Genomic DNA, 26,740 nt, shown 5'->3' on the forward strand with positions numbered 1-26,740 from the left:
AATACACCTTTGCAGCAATCGTTCCGGCAGGGCCCGTAGTACTACTACAGTTAAAATAGGTGATGTTACTTATCCTTGCTTGTTTGATACTGGTTCTGATTGTTCACTGATGCGAAAACGCTTCTCTGGTTCGATTCCCGGGAAGAGAAAGACTGTTAACGCCACTTTTTTCGGTGCAGGTGACCACCCATTTGATTCAAGACAGACCATTACTAATGCGGTAGAAATAGGTGGTACGTGTGTCGAGCTAGAGTTTTATGTTGTTGAAGATACTGATATACAACATGATATCATAATTGGATTTGACCTTTTGCAAATACCTGGTCTTGCTGTCATTCAAACAAGGGATGATATTTCTGTGAAACGCAATTTCATAATAAGCGAATGCACGCAAAAAGAATCATCATGTCTTGAGGCTGTTTTTGATACAGACGTAAAAGATGCTGATTTACTTAAAAAATTACATGATATTGTTGATAAATATAAAGACAGCTTTACGACTGGAAATCGCGTTTCCAAAGTAAATACTGGTGAATTGAAAATAAGACTTAAAAATCCTGACAAAATAGTACAGCGTAGGCCTTATAGATTATCACCTACTGAGCGCGAAAAGGTTAAGGAAATGATTGCAGATCTCAAAAGCAATGGAATAATCCGTGACAGTTCTTCACCTTTTAGCAGTCCAATTTTGTTAGTCAAGAAAAAGGATGGTTCCGATCGCCTTTGCGTAGATTTCCGTGAGCTCAATGCTAACACTTTAAGAGACCACTTTCCATTGCCTTTGATTGCTGATCAGATAGATAAGTTAGGAAAGGCGCGTTACTTTACTCGTCTTGACATGACCGCCGGGTTTCATCAGATTCCTATTGCTGAAGACTCGATCGAAAAGACATCATTTGTGACCCCTGATGGGCAATATGAGTATTTACGTATGCCTTTTGGCCTTTGCAATGCGCCCTCCGTCTATCAGCGCGCCATAAACAAGGCACTAGGCGATTATAAAGATAACATTGCCTTAGTCTATCTTGACGATATTCTTATTACGTCTGAAACGCCCGAGGAAGGTTTGCGAAACCTTGAACTTGTCCTAAAACGATTAACTGACTCCGGTTTTTCATTAAACGTTTCAAAATGTACTTTTTTGAAAACTTCGATCGAATATCTGGGGAACATTGTAGAAAACGGGACCGTTAAGCCCAGTCCTAGAAAGATTGAGGCTTTGTCCAGTTCTCCGGTACCCAGAAATGTAAAAGAATTGCGACAGTTTAACGGACTAGCTGGGTATTTTCGAAAATATGTACCGAATTTCTCAAAGATTATGATTCCCCTTTATGAACTTACCAAGAGTAACGTACCGTGGAACTGGACAGAGCGTCAAGAACAGGCTAGAAAAGAGATAGTCAGTCGCTTGACATCTTCTCCTTTGCTCACGATATTTGATCCGGATTTACCAACCGAACTCCATACGGATGCCAGTTCTCTCGGCTATGGCGCCGTCTTAATTCAAAAAAGAGATCAAGAAGCTCACGTCATTGGGTACTTTAGTATGAGAACGACCAGCGCAGAAAGTAAATATCATTCATATGAACTTGAAACGCTGGCCGTTGTAAAGGCAATAAAACATTTTCGTCATTTTTTATATGGGCGATCATTTAAAGTCATAACTGATTGCAATTCACTTAAAGCGTCTCGACACAAAAAGGAGTTAACGCCTAGAGTTCACCGCTGGTGGACCTTTTTACAAAACTATGAGTTTGAGATCGAATACCGTAAGGGTGAACGATTGGCTCACGCAGATTACTTCAGTAGGAATCCTGTAGATACCCGTGATTCTAACAAACCACCAAAACAATCAAAACCTTTGCGGTTTTCAGCTAATGTTACCACTCTTGATCATAACTGGCTGCTTATAGAACAAAAACGCGATCCCATACTTAAAAATATCGTAGAACAGCTGAATTCAGACTCTATACCGCAGGATATAGCTAATACATACGTTATATTACAAGACAAATTGCTCAGAAGAAAAGTTCAAATTGATAACAAAACACGGAAACTTATTATCGTCCCATGTAGTTATCGATGGAATCTTATTGCTCACTATCACTCAGTACTTCAACACTTTAGCTGGGAAAAGGTATTAGCCAAAATAAGAGAACAATACTGGTTCCCTAATATGTCTAAATTAGTTCGCAAATTTATAGAGAACTGCGTCAGTTGCCGAGTTCGAAAAGGCGTATCTGGTGCTAGGCAAATCTCTCTACACCCCATTGACAAAGTAGCTGTGCCCTTTCATACCGTTCATGCGGACATAACCGGACGTATGAATGGGACCCGAAGTGAGGCCGAGTATGCATTTGTTTTTATAGACGCATTTACCAAATACGTTCATTTAGTTTATGCTGACGATCGTACAACGGATTCCGCTATAAAAAGCTTTCAGGAATTAATAACTATATTTGGTACCCCGGCACGTCTTATAACAGATCAAGATAAAAGTATGACGTCGCTAGAGTTTAAAGAATTCTGTAATAAATTCCGTATTGAACATCACGTTGTGGCTAAAGGCGCTAGTAGGGCAAATGGTCAGGCAGAGCGTATTATGAAAATAATAAAAGATAATATGTCAGTGGTGGAGCTTGATAAACCGTGGTATTCTGCTATGCAAGACCTACAGTTAGCAATTAATTGTACGATTTCTAAAAGTACCGGTAAGAGTCCATTAGAACTGTTGCTAGGTAAAAAATGTTCGCCACCCGCTATCAAGCTTCTCCAAGTTGACGATGACGAGCCTATAGAGGACCTTACTTCTGTTAGAAATGTTTGTAAGCAAAGGATGGACGAGCGATCTTTTCAAGACAAAGTGAGGTTTGATATAGGTAAAGCGCGGGTCAAACCTTACAAAGTGGGAGATTTTGTTTTGATGCGTCGTCATGAAAGACATACTACCAAATTGGGTGCAAAATTTGAGGGCCCCATGGAAATATTAGAAATATTACCAAACGACCGTTATAAATTAAAACATGTTAATTTACGTGGAAGTACTGAAAAGATCGCTAGCCATGATTTCTTGAGACCTGCTCCTATGGGACAGACAGATCCATTTGGTAATGATGATGACGAGTCTGCCGTGTGGGCGGTGGATGAGACGAGTAGCAGTGTTCAAAATGAAGACTGCTCTCAGTCCGAGACTCAATAAACGTGGTTTTATTCAAGTATGATATTTATCCGATCTCTTTTGATAAACATATTTATGATTATGTGTATGCATTGTTCCACCTTATCCACGACACCTTCCTTATAACGCTGGCTGGCCACCACGCGTTTCCTTTTTCCCGGTCTTGGCGGCTAGATCTCTATGTTGAGTGATGCCGGTGTGGGCTAGATCCCAGGATGGGTGATGCCAGGATCAGCGCAGGGAGCGCGCTGGAGCAGAATGGCCGTGTGGGCGGCAATCCTTGATGTTTGTTATGCATGTTTTTAAATAATTTTAGTTAGATTTTTATCATTTTCAAATCGATATATAAAATGTTTGATTTAAAGGAAGCGTAGTCAATTGACTGTTTATTAATTATAATTTTGATAAGATAATCCGAATGTATTTAATTAAAATAATCACAAGATCATTGTATAAAATTAATTAATTACTTATCATTGAATTAATTATTATTTTAAGACGATCTCGGAAATATTAATACATAATTGGGAATTGTATTGATAAACAAGTATAGCGCAGGTGGTGTGGCGTGATCTCAGGTAGTCCTACCTGGAGGGGTAGGGTTGGAAAGGTTATTTAAGTGGTGGCATGCCGTTGTTTTGATTCATTCTTATGCTAAGCGTAGACTGTGTAAGAGCTATCTGTACTCGTAAATAAAACTGAGTTATTAAGTGAAAAGTCTGTTTCTCCTTTACTATTTCTAACATAATGGATGGTGATGAGAAAGGGTTATCACCCGATAACCATGCAGACCAGGCGAATAGTAGAACTTCGCCGACAGACACTTCTAGTTTTTTGACAGTAAGTGTACAAGTCATTGAAGAATAACATACTTATTTTTCTCGCAATTATTAAATCAATTTCCAGCATAAAAAGTCAATGAAGTATGCTGTATTTCCAGGCTTCCACAGAGGCCAAGTCAAACTTTGTTTAAGATGTCAAAAAGATATCATTTTGTTATCATTCGCCCAACCGTCTCGCTCGCACCAATACATATTTCATCTAGTACGAGTGAAATGCACGCGCGAATGATATAAAATGACATCTTTTATAACAAAGTTCGAATTAGCATCAAGGTATATTAGGAAAATATACCTTATGACATATGGCATTGCGTTAAGGTTTAATAATTCAATGCATAAAGTGTCTGTGTTTATGTGAAAAATGATAGGTGTCAATTTTTATATCTATTCACAAAACGTTTAGAATACAGGATGCACAGTCAGATATAAATAGACCCTTGAAGTCTTACAACTATCTATGATACTGGATCTCAAGCTTATTTGGTTAGTAAGTACCGTCCACCAAGTTATACTTCGAATAGCCACCCGGACAAATTCCAAAGCTAATTTCGAATTTTAAAATTTGACAATTCACGAGAAGAGTAACGTAACGTCAAAGGATATGTTTGTCCCTTTTCAACGATCCTGTCATCCGATGCTTGAGTAGAGTGAAACTAAAAGAAGCAAATGTCAGCAATTCGTAACGCTTAGTTTTTGTTAGCGTTAGCGCATCGCGACATGAGAACTAGTATGAGCCTGGCCCTCGATTACGTATAATTGCAAGGAAACTTGGGATCAAGTTATCTTAGTCAATTTAGAGCAGTTGGAATTCAACTCATTGTGAAATTTTTGAACGTTTTCAAATAATTTGTTGGATTAAGTAGTAAAAGTGTTACAGTGTGTTATATATTTGTGATCTACTTACAAGGCCCTTTCATTTGGTACCCCACATGGTATGTTTAAAAGAAAAATGGTAAAAACTTTGCGTCATAGCAACTACCCTCACCACTTTCGCGCTTGTCATCTCATATATTTGTGTTCAGGATATTATACTGAATGCACTGATACCAAATATACTCATATCCGAGACGACATGAGCGTAAATTTTTCTAGAAGACTTTTCGAGAAAAGGCCAGGCTACAATATCTTTACAGGTTGATTGATACTGAGTGTATTAACACCATGTTCACCCATATCCAAGACGATATGAACGAAAAGTAACCTAAAGCCACCCTACCAACATTTTCGTAACAATGAGAGATTATTTCTTGGAAATAATGTTGTAATATAAACTCCTTGTAGAGCACCTACCTGCGAAGAGATCGTGCTGTCAAAGTTGTTAATGATTTAATATAATATTGTTAATTAACTAAAGTTTTATTAATGCATCATTTCATTTTATACACCGCGGGATTTAATAACCCGAAAGATTTAAATCACGTATTTTTGACGACAGTACGAGTAAATAATGTTATATCAACATGGGTCCAATTATATATTTTAATTAAACTACTATTTCAGTACAAATTAAATCATATTAATTTACCGCTTCTTTGTGAACAAACCTTTATTCAGAGAGTGAGCGAGTTTAATTAATCTCAAGTAGAGAAACAGAGAGCGAGCATGACATTTCATGAATCACTCCGATATCATACGATGCACGGCGAATGCAGTGACATGTGTTCCATGACAAGAAGTGTCAAGTTATGTCTAGGATCATGTTTACGTTGAAATTATTTCAATTGATTGGCACCTCAAAATACCACAAATTGTATCAAAACTTTATTAATTACTACAACAGTAGGTATAGTGCAGTTATTATTGTTGAAACTTTGCGATAAAATCTTTTCCTTTGAGGTAACCAAAGCCATTAACCATGATTATATCCGAAAGAAATCATGCCTCTTATTGTTTTAACTCATACTACAGCTGGAAAGGGATGATTACTTGAATGACCTTTTGTTAAAATATCGATCATGCTTATCAGTACGTATTTTAAATTCTCGATGTGTTGATTTATACTGAGTAAAGTAAAATAAACAACTATGTTAAACAATTACGCTTTTTTATTAATTTAATGAATTAGGTTTTCGAAGTGTGTACCACCGTTTTCAGCACAAAGATTTAATTTTAAACGGATTTCATTATTTAGGTTTACAAAAGTGTTCTTTATTTCTTCGGAAGCCGTTCGAATTTTTATTAATAATTCTTCTCCAGAGTTCACTGGTGTTGAGTATTCCTTCCTTATCTTTCAGAGTTCCCCATAGAAAAAAACCAATGGCGTTAAGTCGGGTGACCGGGCGGGCCAGATTAGGACGTTGCTTCCACGGCCAATCCACCTCTCAGGGTATTGTTCGTCTAGCCAATTTACGAACTTCTAGGCTGAAGTGGGTCCGTCGTGCCGGAAGCACATAGTTCTTCGGGTTTCCAAATCCGTACACAAAGTGAATATCCGCTAAATGAATTTTATTTATTACAGTCAATCAAATTTAAAGATGTTATCTTGCGCATATCTTGTGTGACATATGAAATATGTCATTTTATTGACATCAATTTCGTCATTTTCGTCAAACTATCAGCCAGTTATCATAAAGGTAAATAGTTTGTACTCTCGTGATTGAGAACAGAACAAAATTTCGGTAGTGAAACCTTTTTGTAGGATATCAAACTTAAATAAGTGAAACTGGCTAATAACCATGTAGTTAGTGCGTCTGCGTGTAAAATTAGTTGGTGGCTACGTCACGCATAAGGGTGTGTTAGAATTGAGATTTTTTTACTTGTGATTTGTTTTAAATAATTAATATCTCTTAAATTAAGGGTTTTTGGACTATGTGTTATATAACTTTATATACTCTAATTAGGCTCTAAAATCGTTGGTTTAAATCTTTCGGGTTATTAAATCCCGCGGTGTATATAACCCTATTACCCTTTGAATGACCTTTTTCACGTTTTCTACAGCAATGCAGTCGACTGCAGCAATTTTGAAGCGCGACATTGCTACCGACTGCATTACTGTGGTAAATGTCAAAATCGAAGTTCCTATCTGGATTTTGGCGTCCATTAAAAATAAATAATCAAAGGAGGTCATCGATCAAATGGGCCGGAGGACAAGCCATCGTTAACTGGTAGAGAATGCCTTATGGCATTAAGTCCGCCTCTTGTACTATAAGGTTTTTCTTTTGTGCAATAAAGATTAACCACTTTATTCATAAACTTTACGGGCCTGATTTAGTTCAATTATGTTTATCCCTTACTTACAAATACATAAGTTAAAGTGACAGATAAGGACAAACGATTATTACTATTATTAGCTAATTGAGGTTTGTAGCGCGTTTATGAATAACGGGGGTTAAAGAAATAAAATAAATACAGATGATGACAGTAATTATATACGCATTTTATTACGGAAAAAGATTTAATATTGGGTGTAAATGAAACGGGAATTGGAAATATAAAATAAAATGATATTATATTATTCATTTCCGTAAGTCAAACCATCATCTTTATTAGCATTGACATAACGCTCAACTTCGCACAAACCGTATGGTTTTTCACTAAGGAGTGATATATTCTCTTTACGCTAAACTTTATGGTGGGTAGACAAGTCTGTATACTTCTTTGGAACTAACTGCCATAGTCTGTCATAGCCATGTCATAACCTCATAGCTGACATATGTGACGTATAGGAGATACCGCAATGCATGCATGCATTGCGCGTTTTATAGGAGCTTGGCCTGAGGTGTGTTAAGTAAGCGCGCAACGCATACCGATGAAACTGGGTAAGATAGTCATGGGAGAATTAACGGTCGACCGGATCGCGAACTCTCGGCTGTTGAAGCGGAACAATCGTCTGCCGCGAACATTGAAGTGAGACGGAGATATGGAAGTCGATAAAACGTTCTCTACAGTGAATCATTACCCGCCATTTAGGGTAATTTAAATAGCTTGGATGATTTAATAATGGTTTTATTCCATACAATATTACATATACGTGGGAGATTTTTTGTTGTTACACTAACATGAGAAAGAGATTTGAGAAAGTGAAAAACAAACCCACTGTCCATTTTCTCGAAGCAACGAAAACATTTTCAAAACAAAAATGGTTAATAGTAATTAAATGGATTAATTTACGTGAGAGATTTTTTTGTAGGATATAGTAAATATACAGAGCTTAATTAACATGTAATTGTTATGTACACATAGTTGTTATTTTTATATAAAAAAATATTTTTAATAAAGAAAATTATTGGGAGCTGGTTTTGGTGTCAAGCTGGGAGAAAATATAAATACATAATGAGTATATGTTTGAGAACTGCATATTAAAAAATCTCGAGTGTCGGATTCATGTTTTGATATATTTTTTCTATTTTAATAATAGTTTGGATTTATTAAAACCATGTGACATATTTTGTGGAGATTTTTTTTTAAATATAGTATTTGCAACATAGGTTATCACATCTCAAAAAATCTCTAGTGTGAGAATTCATGTAGAGCTCTCATACATTATGAACTGTGCTGACCCGCCTATTGCTCTTAACCAATTGAGCTACGGAAGCCTACCAGGACATCGCAAATCTTTCCATCCCTTCCTTTATGCAATGTTTAACTAGTTGCCCGCACTAAAATAGGAATATGACCTCTAAACGTAACTAACATAATAGCAGTGGCTTTCATCCCTCCCCTAGAGCTCTGCATCAGCCTAGACACTAGCGCCATCCTGAGTTCCCCGCTGTCAACTCAAAGCAACGCCGCGGCAGTAGCCAGTGAAGTCTCAGATGTAGGCATGACATGGCAGCCGCCTCTCGCGCCTCTTTCTTCGAACTAAATGTCGCCGAGATGTAACTAAGGAAGTCTCAGAAACGTAACGTAACTTACATAATAGCGGTCCCCTTCATCCCTCCCCTGGAGCTCTGCATCAGCCTCGACACTAGCGCCATCCTGAGTTCCCCGCTGTCAACTCCGAGCAACGCCGCCGCAGTAGCCAGTGAAGTCTCAGATGTAGGCGTGACATGGCAGCCGCCTCTAGCGCCTCCTTCTTTGAACTGAATGTTGCCGAGATGTAGCTAAGGAAGTCTCAGAAACGTAACGTAACTTACATTATAGCAGTGCCCTTCATCCCTCCCCTAGAGCTCTGCATCAGCCTCGACACTAGCGCCATCCTGAGTTCCCCGCTGTCAACTCCGAGCAACGCCGCCGCAGTAGCCAGTGAAGTCTCGGTTGTAGGCGTGACATGGCAGCCGCCTCTTGCGCCCCCATCTTCTTCGAACTGAATGTTGCCGAGATGTAGGACCGCAGCTACTACGGAGTAGACTGATTTCTTCTCGGCGTCTGATAGACCGACGCGGGTTAGGGCCTGTTGGAAAAAGGGTTCGTTATAGATAATATGCTTATAACGTGTTGGTACAAGTTTATATAATTGGTAATAAATAAATAAATATTGGACATTCTTACTAAAATCTTAAATTAACCTGTCCTATCCCAAGGGCTCAAATATGAGCCGTAAATAAATTTTCCAGATTTCCCACGAATTTCAAAACCTCCCACTTCAACTCCCACGGCTCAAATGTGAGCCATACTGGGAGACAACGACAAAATTAGTTTTCGGGTCGTGGGATCGGACGAGTTAACTAAGTAAAATACTTAAATACATAGGAAAGACCCATGACTCAGGAACAAATATCTGTGGTCATCACACAAATAAATGCCCTTACCGGGATTCGAACCCAGGGCCATCGGTTTCATAGGCAGTGACCTCCCCACTAGGTCAGACAGGTCGTCATAATCGTCGTTGATGTTATTGTACTGTCAAAGTAGCTCAAAGAATACTTGCAAAAGCTGCGACTTCTGCGCGGCGGACAGTTTCTTATTCGGCGCCGGCGTCGTGAAGTTGAACCGTATTGCAATGACATAACGCAGTAAATGGCCAGCCAAATGTATGTACCTGGTGGAGAGCCTGGAAGTGTTCGACGTCGTCCAGTATGGGGTCCCGCAGGCCGCCCTTGGCCTGCTGCTGCTGCGACTTCTGCGTGGCGGACAGCTTCTTGTGCGACTCCGGCGTCGCGAAGTTGAACCGTATTGCAATGACATAACGCAGTAAATGGCCAGCCAACTGTATGTACCTGGTGGAGAGCCTGGAAGTGTTCGACGTCGTCCAGTATGGGGTCCCGCAGGCCGCCCTTGGCCTGCTGCTGCTGCGACTTCTGCGTGGCGGACAGCTTCTTGTGCGACTCCGGCGTCGCGAAGTTGAACCGTATTGCAATGACATAACGCAGTAAATGGCCAGCCAAATGTATGTACCTGGTGGAGAGCCTGGAAGTGTTCGACGTCGTCCAGTATGGGGTCCCGCAGGCCGCCCTTGGCCTGCTGCTGCTGCGACTTCTGCGTGGCGGACAGCTTCTTGTGCGACTCCGGCGTCGCGAAGTTGAACCGTATTGCAATGACATAACGCAGTAAATGGCCAGCCAACTGTATGTACCTGGTGGAGAGCCTGGAAGTGTTCGACGTCGTCCAGTATGGGGTCCCGCAGGCCGCCCTTGGCCTGCTGCTGCTGCGACTTCTGCGTGGCGGACAGCTTCTTGTGCGACTCCGGCGTCGCGAAGTTGAACCGTATTGCAATGACATAACGCAGTAAATGGCCAGCCAACTGTATGTACCTGGTGGAGAGCCTGGAAGTGTTCAACGTCGTCCAGTATGGGGTCCCGCAGGCCGCCCTTGGCCTGCTGCTGCTGCGACTTCTGTGCGGCGGATAATTTCTTGTCCGACTCCGGCGTCGTGAAATACTGCGTGCAACCGTTCTTCAGGTACTGGAAATTTACATTCAACGTTAGTAAGTATAAGAATGTGACGGGTTTTTAATAAGATAATCTGTTTATTTGAAATTGAATTCATATAAGAGCAAAAAATTCAAGGTGACACGATGAAATTATCCTGTTGCAAGGTAAAAGGTAAATTCTTGAATGCGTGGGTTCAGCGTGACTTGCAAAAACAATAACGGGTAGGCTCCTATTATGGGTCTTCTACTTTAGTATAAATTTTGTTTCAGGCACCGAACTCGACCATTCATTTATACCACTTGAAGTCTCTTCAAGTATTCAAGTAGTTTATTTGCTTTTATGTTGTACATAAGATCTTATGAAATAAAAGTTTCAAACATAAGCCCCGTAAGGGCATGGCAATTCTTATAAGTAACTCAAGCTAACTTAAACTAATGTGTTTTTTTTACACTAGGTAACAATTGTTAACACGCTTATTAGATATTGTACAAAAATAATAATGACATTTTACAGTTAGTCGTTTAAATATTCATTCACAGAATAATAGGTTTTCGTTATAGGTACTTTATTTGCAAAAATATTTTCTTTTTTTAAATTTCTTCAGGTAACTTATTATAGATTTTATACAGAGTGGCCCATTTAGATCGGTCAGTATGGGAAAGTCTGAAACTATAAGACATACGAAGATCTGTTCTTAGGAACCATGTCATCGATTTTAACAACAAGAAAAATTACATTCATACATTTAAAGAAAACCTGTACTCAAAATAATAAAAAGGCGGTGGTCATTTCGAACACTTACTAAAATAAATATAGGAATATGAAAACAATGCATTTTATTCATTTTAGACATTATGTTTCATAGTAAAATTTACTGCTTAAGACCTACACAATCGACATCTAAATAGAAATAGTTTTAGTTTTATTACAGTACAGGTTTTTTTTTAATGTATGAATGCAGTTTTTTTGTTATTAAAATCGATGACATGGTTCCTAAGAACAGATCTTCGTAAGTCTTATAGTTTCAGACTTTCCCATACTGACCGATTTAAATGGGCCACCCTGTATAATTTAATCGACATTTTTAAAGGGTCTCTCAATGTAAGTTGACCTTACGTGGTAGTCATCAGGCTTGGTGATCTTCAGGGCCGTCCTCAACTCCTGCGGAGCCCCAGCGCACAGCAGATAGAACACGTGGTAGTTCCTTTCCTCGGCACTCTGGGTGCATATCCTGGACTTCTCGAGGAGGTAGTGGGAGATGTGCCCGCCGACCACTTGGTATTTGGCGCTGAAGTGGACCTCCATGAACTTGCCGAAACGGGAGCTGTTGTTGTTGCGTGTTGTTTTAGCGTTGCCGAACGCTTCTAGAATTGGATTGGCTGTGGATAGAAGGAAAAAATTATGTGACAAAGTATTGCAAGGATTATCATAGGCAAGAAGTTATTTTCCACAGAACAAGTTAGAATGGCGATGCGAGCAGGGTACGTGTCGCCGCCGGTTTTGAGCAAACGCTCGCATGCTACTCGCCCGCGCTGACCGAAAAACGAAGTAAACATGCCTTTTGCGCCACAATAACCTTCAGATTAAGAAGCCAGACATCAAATCTGTCTAAAGGAGGCGTATCCATTCACCACGCACAGAATTTTTTACTACCGTTGCGCGAGTGTTAGTAAATGTGGAGAGGAACGAGCGGCGACACCGGTTCCGATACTAACTGCGCGCGATAGCCATTCTAACCTCTTTAATATGTTCTGTGTTATTTTCCATCCTTCTGTAGTAAATTCAAGGAATTTGATTTCTATGCCACTAGGTACCTCGTCGCAGTAGCAATCAATTCGAAGCCTCATCTCTTCATCAGGGATCTCATATTATTGTCATATCGAAGTGGCACAGAAATTGGATTCCTTTCTCGTGTAGGGCTTTATTTCTCGTAGAAGTATCAGTGTATGTCAGTTAATGCAATAAACCACTAGCACTTTAAACAGCAACCATTAATATCTGTTTTTATTACCTATCCTGTACTCCTTATTTTTCAAAGATTTCCTGACATACGTAGGAACGCAAAAGGCACCCAATTGGGATAAAATAGCCACTCACCGTCTAGAATCTTCTGTTCAACGGGCCCGGCTCCCTTGGCCCACAGGTCGCAAAGATACTTCAATATGTACTTGGTGGATTCTGTCTTTCCCGCGCCCGACTCCCCCGACACTATGATGGACTGCGACTGCTTCAGTGATTTCATATCGCGAAACGCTTTGTCGGCTGAAATTATATAAAATATACTATTTAGTAGACAGTACTTAGAAGGAAGGAGAGGTAGTAGGTAGGTATCAGGAGCGCAAAACAGTAGCATAGAAAATAATCAAAACGATGATGATAAATGGAGTTATACATAGACGTTATAGTTGTAAAGAAAAACCTTGTGGAGGTTTTTCCTCTTAACTCGACCTTTTCACCAAGGGTCAAGGTGACAGGTATTTATTTACCTAGCTAACCAATAAAACTGTATTGCTAATTGCTACTGGAGATACAACCTCAACCTTAGTTTTTAACGTAAAAATGTTACTCAAACTAAATTAGTCACGTGAGAAACCAGCTCTAATTGCGATTCAACGGATATAAGTCATAGTATTAGCAATTGTAATTACTGACTGTCATGTAATATAGCTGACAGAATGCATTTCAATAGCGTTATGGATGCTGATCCATCAATCATACAAGAGGACTATTAAGACGTCATACATTATTCATTATACTCGTACATCTCGTAAAGTCCGGAGTGTCTCGACTAATACTCGTACTTACACCAATATTAATTGTATTATTTGTTATGGGCCTTGCAGCCGATTAATACACCAATAATAACTGTGTTATTTTTAATATAAATAGAGCTTGAATCAATACTGTAGACGATTGATACTTAACGCTAAAAGATTAAAATGGACAGCGCAGCATACAACACCTGCCTACTTTCCCACTGCTTTATAAGTTGTGATGAGGAGGGATTTCAAGGTGTATAACAAGGTGTTATAATAATTCAATTTAAAATATAAAGGCCAAGTTTGAAACAAAGCGACAATAAACGGGGTTTTAACTTGCCAGTTGCCACGTCGTTTGGAAATCGATATTGAACTGAAATACTGACCGATGGCAAAAACGTGCGGCGGCAGCTCGCCCAGCGACTTGCCCTGGTAACGCTTGATCGTTGCCGAAGAGTACATGTCTGGTAGGTCGCGGTACGGGTTCACTGCTAGCAGTATGTTCGCTACATATGTCTGGAAACGAAATGTCGCGTGAATTTCTGGAACGAAAGAAACGCACGCTCCGAGCGTCACGAGCGTGCACAATCGCCGACCGCTATAGATTTTGCCACATTTAGGTGCACGCTCCTGACACTATAAGTACTCGTAGGACCAATGTTTTGAAACAGTCCCTAAGAAGAGTTGCGAATGTCAGTTGTTTCAACGTTTACCTTAAGTTTCTGATTCGGCTAAATATGCTATAACGTGGGAGGAGATGTGAGAGAAATTGATTATTAGCATGCATCATATATAATTAACACTTTGCATGTCCATTGTTCTTGGCTCTTTGCTAGGCCAAGGCGATTGAAAAGTTTCGCGATGTTGAAATTTCTGAATAAAGTCGCCGTAATTTACTCCAACAGAACAAATTGATAATTGGCATTAAGAAATTTTTATTTTATTGAAATAAAATTAATTTATGTGATCAACGTAAACAATCCAAGTCCCGCGAGACGCGTTAATTTTTCAATATTTAGTATCAATAAATATGTATATTCATGCAAACAAGACCCAGCTGCAATGATCAATAAATCTCAAGTGTAACGGCCAAGGTGAAAATATCCAAGCAATATGACTCATACGATCTATTGTCAACGTTTGCTTCGTAAAAATGAGTCTTGCGAACAAGTAGGTAAGTTAAGACAATACTTACGTATATTTTGTTCTTTTTGTACCGCTCCACCATGTTGTTCAGAAGTGTGGCCTCGTTGAGAAACATCAGTTCGCCTGAAAACGAAAGATTAATGTTAACATTAGGCAACTTATTTATTTATTTTTACTTAATGTCGCAATCTGCTGGATATAGCTCAAGTTTGGATCCCCGTTAATTACAACACAAGTAAGTAAGACATAGGTTTGCGGGGAGCATCAGTTTACAGTAGACCTTAAGGCGCTTCTGGTGGTTACGTAAAATTCTCCTGTCAATGCGCTAACTCAATACATCACCAAAAAGTATAACAACAGTATTACCAATATATGACCTAATTTTGTCGAGATGAGAGAGCGATTGGTTTCTAAAAAGTCACCGACTTCGATGGCTTTTGGAGTTCCCGCCCTGAATAACGTCCTCAAACCTGCGACGAGGATGCTTTTTTAGGTTGATCTTCTCGTCTATCAGTTCCGAGCGATCTGCTGCTCAAGTCACAATAGGTACTCACAGTTATCGTCGACATCCTTGGCCGGATCTCCAGCGGGCATGACATCCTCAAAGCTGCACACTCGACGAGGATGCTTCTTGTTCAGAGGCAGTACGTCCACCTCCTCGACCATCAGCTTCTACCTTCCCACTAGCACAGGCCGGACACGCCATACATCAAAAATCATTTGCGTTTATATGTGTGCGCGGCACGTCTGTACACGCGTCATTGTGTATGTGTGGGTAAGTCGCTTTACTAAGAGGACGCCAGAAGTCCGACAGATTCATGTCGCGGCCAGTCGCGGGGCGAGGTAATACGAGTCGGGGCGGGGCGGTGCGTGGCCGTTCTGTATGATAATATACTTATTCTGTGCCACTAGTCAAGTACAGTACTCACAGTTGTCGTCGACATCCTTGGCCGGATCTCCAGCGGGCATGACATCCTCAAAGCTGCACACTCGACGAGGATGCTTGTTGTCCAGGGGCAGCACGTCCACTTCCTCGCCCATAAGCTCCTGGATGCGCGCCAGGACGAACCCGTCCGCGGGGTCGCGCACCCACACCAGCTGCTTGTCCATCATCGTGACCTGCGACAATAGAAAGTATGGTTACAGTACAGCTACAGTGCTAATTAAATTTTTAACAAGCAGAAACGCCTGCGACACCGATGCTATGAGAACTTACAAAAAATACTGTCTTGGGTGAACTGGAACTCAAGGCCTCTTTCCACCATATTATGGGTCTAGGGGACCCTAGCTACATGTACCGTAAGATCATTACACTTCTTAAACGGGCTACCGGAGTTCCAAGTCATATTAAAATAGATCATATTATTAATTTAAATTTATTCTAAGCTACAGTGCTACCAAGGATATTCGATAGTCATGGACCATGGTCTATTATTTAAAGTTCTCGCACCCAATACATTCAGAATGTTTCTAAAATGTTACGATTAAGAGAAATTAAAAATCAAGAGAAGCGTGCCCGAGGTGCGCTTCAGCGACATCCAGGATTGCATAGGTACTCGATCCCATCAGCTTGACTATTTTGAACGTTCTATGGCAGTGTTGTTCAACTTTTTTCTTGAATCAATTACTGCTAGTTTAAGCACCGTTTCGAATTCAAGAAATATGAACTTGAAAGGGCGTAACGTAAAGTATTAGGTGTAAAACGGCATTTTCACATCGTTAGAATTATCTTCACTGTCTGTTAGAATCTGTGCTTCCTTATACCAACAACATCATTTAATAACATCACATACAAATTGTCATTAAAGCAACTTCCTACCTCTACTAATGAACTAGCTTTATAAATATTTACAGCAATTAATAATCTCTTTATCTTTCTTCCGAAAGTGGGTCTTGACTTTACTGACCCAGAAGCATGCAGAAGCTTATTCATATTCAGCGTACAGCCTAAGTAATTAAAATTACATCACACCACGCATGAAGCGGCAAGATGAACCGTATGAAATCAGACAAACATATATGTATAAACATTCTACACCTTATTGCAAAGGAATAAGACGTAATGTCTTTATTTTCACGTAGGAAGTGCAACACATTAATAACAGTCCAATAAACTCGTGTTATACCACTTGAAACATAACAGTGATGATAAACATCTTTATGGTTAGGATGTTTATTGTTTAGGTACACATCACTTAGTAGTGATGATGATGGTATTGCAACATGAAAATAAATATCTAAAAATCTTAAGAACACAGAAGATTATTTGATATCAATTAATCTACTGAGAGCACTAACTAATTTAATTATGAATAAATCCTCTGCATTGAACATAATCATAACAATTTTATCATAAATCTATCAAGAGCGTGTTATCGCAGCTATTAAGTACAAAATACCTAAAACTAGAACATAATTGTATAAGTACTTGAGTACTTTACAAAATGTAAAAGATTGGCCTCGTATTTCATAAAGCCAACAGAACATTGACTCAACCAAAGAACTAAACTGTAAATGTCCTGAACTTATGTTTTAAATTAGTTAGGACATATAACGTGGCAAAGTAATGGGAAATACCCACTTGAATATTGATCCAAAGCAGAAGCAGAAACGTTTTAACGTTGGGTGCTTTGAAAAATGTAATATTTACAATAAATATGTTTAAGTATGTGTGATTTATTTGGCAAAAAATGTTGCAAAAAAGTTTACACTGAGACATTAAGCCCGATGTAATTCCGCTAGAATTAACGTACGATTAACTCACTTTCGGACCTAGCGAGCATAACCTACACTTTCAAAATGACGTAAGGAGGGTCCGTAAAAACAGGCGCCTCGTTCCGCTAGACGGACCGACGGAAACAAAAACTGGACCGGTTACGTTTCGGATTGCAGCAAATTCAATTAAAAGACTGTGACACCAAGAATGATGTCTAAAGGAAGGATAAGCTGCATAAGTATTCCAAGTCATATCAACTATATTTTGTGAACCAATCAACATTCTCTAAAACCCACATTGCTGACGTAGGCGAGAAAACCGCTAGGCTCAAATGGGACTGGGCAGGTCACGTCTACCGCATGCATCCGGAGAGGTGGGCTAGCTTAGCCACCAAGTGGATGCCGGTAGAGGGACGTGGACGGGGCAGACCCAAACGGAGATGGCGGGACAACCTGGACAACTTCCTGAACAACTGGCCGGAGGAAACACCAAACCGGGAGTCGTGGAAATCAAAGGGAGAGGCCTTTGCCCAGCAGTGGGACACTCATATAGGCTAATAAAAAAAATAAAAAAATCAACATTCAACATTTGGCCGGCAATTAACAAACTATAAAAATAATAAAAGTCTCTTATTTGACAAGAGCACCTAAATATGTTAAGATTTCAGACAAGTTGAAACAATAGACACTTAGTTTTACGGCAAACGCAAACGTACCAAGATAAACCGGCATCCGCGTCATTTCGCGAAACACTAGATTGGACATAGCTAATGCGGTAAACGTGAGAACAACAATGATGTATAAACATAACAAGCAATCTTACAGGTACTTAAAAAACAAAATGAGGGAACAGACTGAGCAGCTTCAATTTACTTAAAAATGGAATTTGTTTCTAGTCAGGGGCGACTAAAACAAACACACTATACATAAATCAATAGGAGGATCTGCTGGCCCTCAGTGATTTAGTAACAAATTGTTCATACAAAGCACTCCATTTGGTAATTTGATACGGGATTATTCACTAAACTAGTTCACTACCCACCATGCCCTACAAATTAAGGGTAGCTGTAAGACTTCCACCATTACGACACAGTTGTGAACGCTGACCTGCTTCCGGGACAAAGCCGAGAAACTTGTCCAAAACATTACGGAGAAAATACCAAAAGGTACGAGTAAACATGAATGGCCGCTGGCGTGGATAAACGAAGGGAATTATTCGATGCAGCGAGAAGAAACGAGCAGGAAAAGCGAATGAAAGCGCAATAGGACAAAGACTGGCTGCCGTGGAAATGGAGACAAATTACGAGCCATTCTAAATTTTGTAGCAGACTCTAGCAATTTGAGGTAAGTATTAAGCCATTACTTTGATTATTGGCTAGTCAATGGTGGGCTTCGAGGGATGGATAATAACCAATCTTGATATGATATTATGTCTAGGTAAATAATATGATATTGAAGTCGAAATAATCAAATGTTTTTTAAAGGCCTCACCTTTCACTCGATCTTATTTGAAAAACATTACGTATATCAATGACAATGACTTAAATTGTAGATGTTGCTTAGTTTTTAAAACATACGTAAACCATAGTCCCAAACTAAATGCAATTAACTTCAAAGAAATAGTTATTATCAACAACACTTTACTGAATCAAAACTGATACTAAACTTAAAACGGATATTACCGTACTAATAGATAGGAATCTAAATGTGATCGATAATATGTATGAGTACCCATTATCATGGAAAATTCTATAAAATAACGTTGGGAATCAATTAATAAAACAAACAATAAGACATACAATTTACGATCTTGACACCAAGTAATTATATACAAAGTATTACATAACAGGCATGCTATTCGGAGACCTATTAATTAACATCCATAAAACTAGTTCATATTAAAAAATGCTTTAATTGTTAATTCATTAATAAAAAGAAAACTATATTAAGTATAAAATTGTTTCTTTATGCAAGCAGTAATGAATGTATTGTTAATTAAGTAGTAAGTTACTACTAGTAAGTCGTAACCAAATAGGATGAACACTGGAAACCTTTTTCGATCAAAATATGAATTGATTTTTGCATAAGCAATAAATAGTATCATAAACGATGTTATTAGTCGTAAGAGATTGTAAACGGAAAGAAAGATTAAAACGGGTTTTTTTTATGGAGAGACTAGCACACACACAGGTAACACAACTCTGTTTAGGTATTGAAATATTATAACTAGCAAGAACATATTACGAGCTACTGTATTACATTAATCAAACGCTGTGGCTGGTTTCACAAATAAACTGCTACTTCATCCCCAGGCTTGTAGAATCATCGCATAAATCGTTCGAAACGCTTCAATGAAAGTTACTTTATTATCCTAACACGCGACTGTAGCTCTTAGTGAGTCAACATAAGGCCATTATGTAGTGCCGGTAGGCAGGCTAGAGATAATACTGGTGCATTAAGTACGTGACACAATCAAGCCGTAGATGAAAGCTGCGTTTTTGCTCGTTTATCCTTCTGGGAACGAAGCAGCGCAGAGCTGGACAAATTGTGTATATTGATATTTAACATATTTTTGCAGTGCCTTCAGAGTTCATTTTATTACTATTTATTTGTTTTTTGCAACAAATTACACTTTACAGATTTCACCTACATAATATACACAACATGACAGAAGTAATTTTGACGACGGTTTGACGTAGTATTATCACAAGTTTTGCCGGTGGTTTGCCTTGCCAGTTGTAAAAAAATAATGTTACCAATAACAATCTTGGATGGGAGGAAGGGTGATAGAAAACAGCGGTGGTGGACAGTGGCCTATTCTATAAAGCTACAAGTTACAATTTACAAGCGGAAGTCTCTTTCTAACCCTATGTGTTAGAACGAGACTTCCGGTTGTAAATTGTAACTTGTAGCTTTATAAAATAGGCCACAGGTTCATCTAACCCTAACCTTTATTAAATTTGTGTTTTATGGTAATTGTTATTCGTTGGCAATTTATAGGTCAAGACTGATTAGCAGGTAACAAGTAGGTGTTTCACTTTGAATGAGAAGTATGACTTAAGCTGAACGTTATAAATGCTATATGAACCTTAGGTTACCTATATTTTTGACTTCAAAGACCATGGAACCCGCAACTAAAGCAATTTCATACCAACAATGGTATATCAATTACCTCAAAATTCCAACATTACAGAACATCATGTAAAATTAGACCGTACTCCAAATTGAAGGTTTTCTTTGCTATTCTCTTAGTTCCATTAATTATGGAAAAAAGTTCGTTACAATATGGAAAACTTTTAAATAAACCTAATAATGTAAACCGTACTCATCCCTCAATTTAAAAAAATACACAACAACCAACGTGATTGTCAGTTTCCTCTATATGATTCTATTTCAAATTAGAATAGTAGGTAACATAATAGAAGAATAACACAATAATAAACCGCTTACAACTTATCTGCTTTGCCTAAAGGTTGACTGGTAGAGAATGCCTTATGGCATTAAGTTCGCCTTTTGTACAGTGTGTTTTCTTATGTGCAATAAAGATTAAATAAATAAAATAAATAAACTCTTGCGAGCAAATACCTTATAGCATCTCGAGAAACCTGGAAGAGAGCAGCTTTACTTCACTAATCACCAGGATTACTAGAACTCATTACTAAGTACGAACATCAGAAGAAGCGGAGGCCAAACACTACGTTATACAACTAAAACTGGTTAAGTAAATGTGGGCTGTACACGTTCATGTACTTGCATTGCTCTTAAGTCTATTAACTGCAGTTGCGTGCACTTGCATCTGAAGGGCTTATTCTAAAAAGGTCAGATCTCTCCAGTAATCGCGTTCAATTATTAAATTTTTTTGAGACGCATACCATTATAAATTTAAAGAACTTGAAACATTTACGTAATACCTACGTTTTCACGGGCTTTCCTTGTCCTAACGATTAATATAAGCGCGAGATTACCTTGAACCTGAAAAACTGAAATGAAATAAGTAAAGGCAAAAATACAGTATAAAGAGAATTGCACAATCTTTCGGCTTTACAGTTCATAAAAACAGTAAATAACTAGATAACATTCTTGTGATATACAAAAACAAGATAAAATTTTGAATAACAATTTAATCGAAACTTGTAACACAAACTGCCAACCATAACATTGATGAGTCACACCGATTCCATTTGCACTCGCCGGATTCACACGAACAAAACCAACACAAAGTATCACGAAGAACCTAATAAATCATGTCAGCGACCTCTGCCATTTTTAGACCGTGTTCGACAATGGTTCCTCGAACTTACTAAGGCCCTTTCATCGAGACTAAACCTTATCTTCATATATCTAGAGTTTACATTTGCAAGATTGGACAAATCTGGTCAAGTCGTACATTAGGCCTGACCCCCAACCTCGAACCGTGCCATTTCAGCAAATAGGACCACTGACCGCACCTTTACGCTTTTACCGTGTCAATTTTCATTGTCCCATCATTACCTTGGCTATTCTTGGACGTCACGAGTCACGACTTGCCCTTTAACATATATTAGACTTAATTTTTATGGTAGACTATCATGTTGACAATAAAATAGAAGAGACATTTTCGCATACAAAGCAGCCAATATCTCAGGATCGCATCTAACAACACACGGCTGTTTTATAGACGCATTGGCATTTTTAAATTGGCCATCAATTCTGAAGATCAGGTACCTAGAACATCTATACTTCCTTCGATATTAGTTTAGAATGTTTAGATTATAGACGCATGCGATCTCAACAGCAAACGGGTTCTGTTAACAGGTTTTATAGGCAGTAATTGGATGGAATTAAATAGAAAATAGAGTCTTGAAGTCATCCTTTAAGTGCAGAGCACAAGGTCCGAATTCAAACTAAATTGAAGTAGAAATCTGAAATAGAGTTGGTGTAGTTTAATTATCTTTGTCGAATGTAGCAAATCTGGGCTGGTATAATGTCTGTAAATCGCCGGAAAGCGAATGATTCACATTCATTGACACGCCAGACATCTCCGCGATCGCACGCAATTGCTCCTCTCTTTGTTTAGATGACACATTGAGATGAGAACGTTGAAATTGGGTTGGAAGGCCGGTGTGATTAAATAAATTACTGTGACTACGGAAGTTAATACTAAATAATGCAATTTAATGATGTTGAAAGTCACTCAAGTATTTTAATGCCCGGTTACCTCGTTTTTTTAAGCTAGAGTTTTTATAGAGATTAAAGAGTTATGTTATGGAATTGTAACCCCACATTATGGTGTAGATACAGATGGGTCGTATTAGATGAATAAGGAAAAGGTTGGACAAATTATGTTAAACTTCTAACTTCATGTGAATCATTCGTTATTTAATCCACATGTGTGGAAAATGTTCCCAGTTAAATGCTTTTATGAATCCTTAAAGTGACCTATTGACCGTCATGAATGTCATGGTCATATCATCTTTGGTAAATCCGAACCTGTCACCCTCGGTGACTTATTCAATAAACTAAAATTGTCACCAAGTGCATTATGCTGTTTTGTTTACCTTCTTCTTACTTCATTTGTAAGCCTAATCCGGTTAGCCTAGTAGCGTACTTATTACACGTTCACTTCGATTAAGTAGGTAGGTACGGTCAGCTGCAGAGAAAGGTGACCCCCCCTGCATACACTGATTGTATGCAGGGGGAGTCACCTTTCTCTGCAGCTGACAGTACTTGGTTTCAGAACAATGTATCAAAAGTATTTAAACATTTTAAACTGATGGAACCAATAACCAATTGCAGCAAATATGACGGTACAAATAAAGAGGACAGATCTAAAGATAAGAGAATAGAGCCCAAGCGGGTTTATACAACTTAGGACGTTCTATCATTTCAGAAGTGAAGATTAGACATGTAAATCATGTAATGTACCTAAGTACATATATTAATATTGTATGTACTGAGGAGTATTTTCATGTAGTAGGTAGGGCAGAGATATTTTTTATGCAACATACGATTCATCTCATAAGTGATCTTACCTTGGTCCTAAACAGTTTCAACTGGAACTGAAAAAAAACTGTAGTGAACCAATTGGAATGTTGAAAACAATGGCGCACAATTAGCCGGTCTTTTATCTTATCTCCAAGGCTCGAAGCACAATGAAAATTCTTGCTCTATTTCCATGTCGACACTTCGTGATGAAACGGTGTGAGACTGGATTTACGATTCCTTGCAAATAGTATTTGTAATGTAATGTTTTAATTTAATTAAATAACAAAACTTTTAATTTTTGTACCGTTCGGCTTCCGAACACAAAATATAATCACAAATACTCTACCAGCACGCACCGATAATATCACTATCTTAAATTATACGAGATTTCCTGAATATTCAACGCTTTTCCTTCTTGAAGACAATTTTCTTTAAAAGAAAAACAGTGTTCTGGGTTTGATAAAATCTGCACATACCCAAGAGTTTGCAACTGCATTCCGTATAAAAATAAAGTACTTAACTGTGTAATGCTATGTTCACAGACCATTGTTTCAATGGTAATAAAGACTTTACATATCACTGGCATGCTAGGCAAGTAGGCATATACAAAAACGGCGTAGAGTTAAAATGCAAGTTTTTACGCAATTGTGCACCTTATTCGATTAGAATAAGATGAAGATAATTGTACACAGAATATGATTCGAGTGTAGGAGTCGGGCACCTGCCTCGACTTATACAGGCATCGTTGAGAATCCAGTTCTTATTGATCCAATTAAACCTTGAACTTGCTGGCGTGTTAAACATATGGTTTAACTATCCGGCTCTTGCCTACAGCGGCATAAAAGGCCTGATATGACTGTGGTCACCCGTGAATTAATGACCCGGGAATTAATAACTAAACTGGATTACAGGATCTGTAGTACAGATCAGGACAGCTAGCATAAAAAAGACGCGAGACGCAATCACATTCATTGTGAACAATGCAAATACCATACCCGCTGGCCACTACTCCAAAAAGGTATATGAAGTAACTCGTAAACGTATAGATTTCATAAAAATAACAGTAAAGAATACCCTAGAAGTCACAACAGAATATTGGACAAGTAAAAGTAAGTAATTAAAGTCTATTGAAAATGTAGGCTACGCAAAAACATTGGCAAGGCAACCTTCGCAACTCACCAATATCTTAGAAAAACTTTGTTTTGACTAAAATCGCGTGTTGCAATATAATAAATAACTTATAGAATTACCACACCAAGTTGTCGCAAACCTACAAGCGTAAAATCCTAAGTAGGTTAGTAAGGCCCGAATCAATACTCAATTTACTTACATTTACATGCAAATGCAAAAACAATTCGAAAATGGCATATATTGTCATGTATTATTGTCACCTATCGCGTGACAGTGCGCAACACAAGTAATTAAGCAATCGTTACTACTATAATATTAGAAAAACGGCATAACCTTTAGAATAATTAATGATTCTTGAGTCCTTTTCCGTTAAATGACAGCGTATAACCATATTTTCATGACGTAACACGTTACTCATCGTCTTCAATGGCAAGGTGAGTGATAAGGGAACTGGTTTGTTGGGCACCATTTCGAACCGGTAAACGGCTGCCATCACAATTCTAAAAGACAGTAACTGTGTATACTAAGATAGGTGGTTACTTCGTTCTGCAATGAGGCAGCTCAGAAAACACGGTCGCTGCAGTGACCCATGCAACAACGGTAAAATTGAGAGGCTGCTCACCGTTCATACGGAACTGTCAAGTTTGCTTCTGCACTATATTTCAACAGATATAACTGTACATAAACGTTGCAAAGCTACTTATGATAAACTTTTTTAAGAAGTCACTGTAGTTATCTTATGCTAATAAAACATAATAATACAATTCCAGCTTTTTCAGTAGGTAGCCCAATGTTGGAAAAAATTACCGATTAGTAACAATTTCATGGCCTGTATTTTGGGTCTTTGAACGGTTCAGCTCCCTTTCAGAGCACCTCATATTTGTATTTTACGACTCATAACACCACATCTGGTCTTCAAGTTACCAAATGTAAATGGAAGCGTGTGAGTCAACGAGCATGACTTGAATCCTTACGTTTATAAGCAGCAAAGAAGTCTATTCTAATGTAAATACATGTAATGTATATACGTCTTCACTATACAATAAATTACTAAGTATGTGCCTTTTGAAGCAGGCTAAATCAAATATTTGTTACCTAGACAAGTAGAGATACATGGTAATCGTTTCTGGAATTATAGTTTGATGTTGAATAAGACCAATCACATTGGTTGCTAAAATAAAAATAATGAATATTTTTGTTCGGCTTCTTAAGCTTTAAAACATTTTATACACGTACCACTATGTACAATGTAGACTTATTTACGCTGCAATGCACCATACCAACAACATTAATGATTAGTAGGTATTTAGTTAGGTATCATTACACCTTAAACATTTGCCAAAAGCTTGTTGAAAAACCATTAGTTATTATAATACAGTTTACGTGACGCTACACTCGCTTTCGTCCCTCAGCTAGGGCAAGTGATAATTTAAAAAGCACGTAACAGCCGGTATTACACTATAGCCAGCAGTGCAGAAACCGGCACGCAAAATAAAAAGGCAGAACATAACAAAGCTGATGGCAGATACGAGATACAACCGATAGCGGACCGGCGACATGGAACGGATTAGCTTCCGATGCCACCGACCGAAACACCAGGCTCTGCGGTTTAACACTAGCCTAATAAATGAGCGTTTATATGTCAAGGAGACATAGTCGTTAGCCGGTCAATAGTTACGGCAAATCTCTAAAAATCATTACCTAGTAGGGGTCGTCCAGAAATCATGTGATCATACTTGGCCTATTTTTGGCTAATTTTTGAGTAATTATTGTTGTTGTTGGCTTTCCCGCTTTGCAAAAAAAATTACACGTGATACCTTCCCTGACCCCCCTCCTCCCCCATCGTGATAATTCCTGATATTTTCCTTACCCCCACCCCCTCTAAACGATCAGATGATTTCTGGACGACCCCGTACTTGAAGCACTTTTGTCTATTTGGACCAATATAGGCAATATAGACGGATATATAGGATAATAGAGGGAGCTTAGTTGGCGACCGAGCAAGAGCGAAGGTTTTCGTGTCAGCTTGAAGATATAGCAAAGATACAAGATATTTCTGACTAGAAGGGAATTAACTGTGGGTCCAAAATGTCCAAATCCTCACTGTTGCCAATTTGCCACGATATCGCTTAATGGCCGTTTACATGTCAAGGAAACTGACATTGAGGCTAGTTCTAGCTAATTTGTGTTAATTTAAATGTCACGCCGCACTCCGAGTACGAAACGTTGCAAAACACAAGTAAAAGTGAACGT

At 38.6% G+C, this 26,740-nt stretch overlaps 1 protein-coding gene across 1 annotated transcript in view; it reads right to left on the reverse strand.

Annotated features, from left to right (window-relative positions):
- The window catches only part of LOC134649653 (myosin heavy chain 95F), an 84,993-nt gene that overhangs the window by 45,568 nt on the left and 12,685 nt on the right, over positions 1-26,740 (reverse strand). The window contains exons 2-8 of the mRNA XM_063504492.1: positions 15,607-15,796; positions 14,727-14,800; positions 13,918-14,047; positions 12,870-13,034; positions 11,889-12,151; positions 10,653-10,802; positions 9,096-9,352 (exon numbers count right to left, since the gene is read on the reverse strand). Coding sequence (XP_063360562.1) covers positions 9,096-9,352; positions 10,653-10,802; positions 11,889-12,151; positions 12,870-13,034; positions 13,918-14,047; positions 14,727-14,800; positions 15,607-15,790 — 1,223 coding nt within the window. The 5' untranslated portion in view covers positions 15,791-15,796. The remainder of the gene's footprint in view (positions 1-9,095; positions 9,353-10,652; positions 10,803-11,888; positions 12,152-12,869; positions 13,035-13,917; positions 14,048-14,726; positions 14,801-15,606; positions 15,797-26,740) is intronic.

The sequence above is a fragment of the Cydia amplana genome, chromosome 7, assembly GCF_948474715.1.
Source record: "Cydia amplana chromosome 7, ilCydAmpl1.1, whole genome shotgun sequence".
Taxonomy (NCBI): domain Eukaryota; kingdom Metazoa; phylum Arthropoda; class Insecta; order Lepidoptera; family Tortricidae; genus Cydia; species Cydia amplana.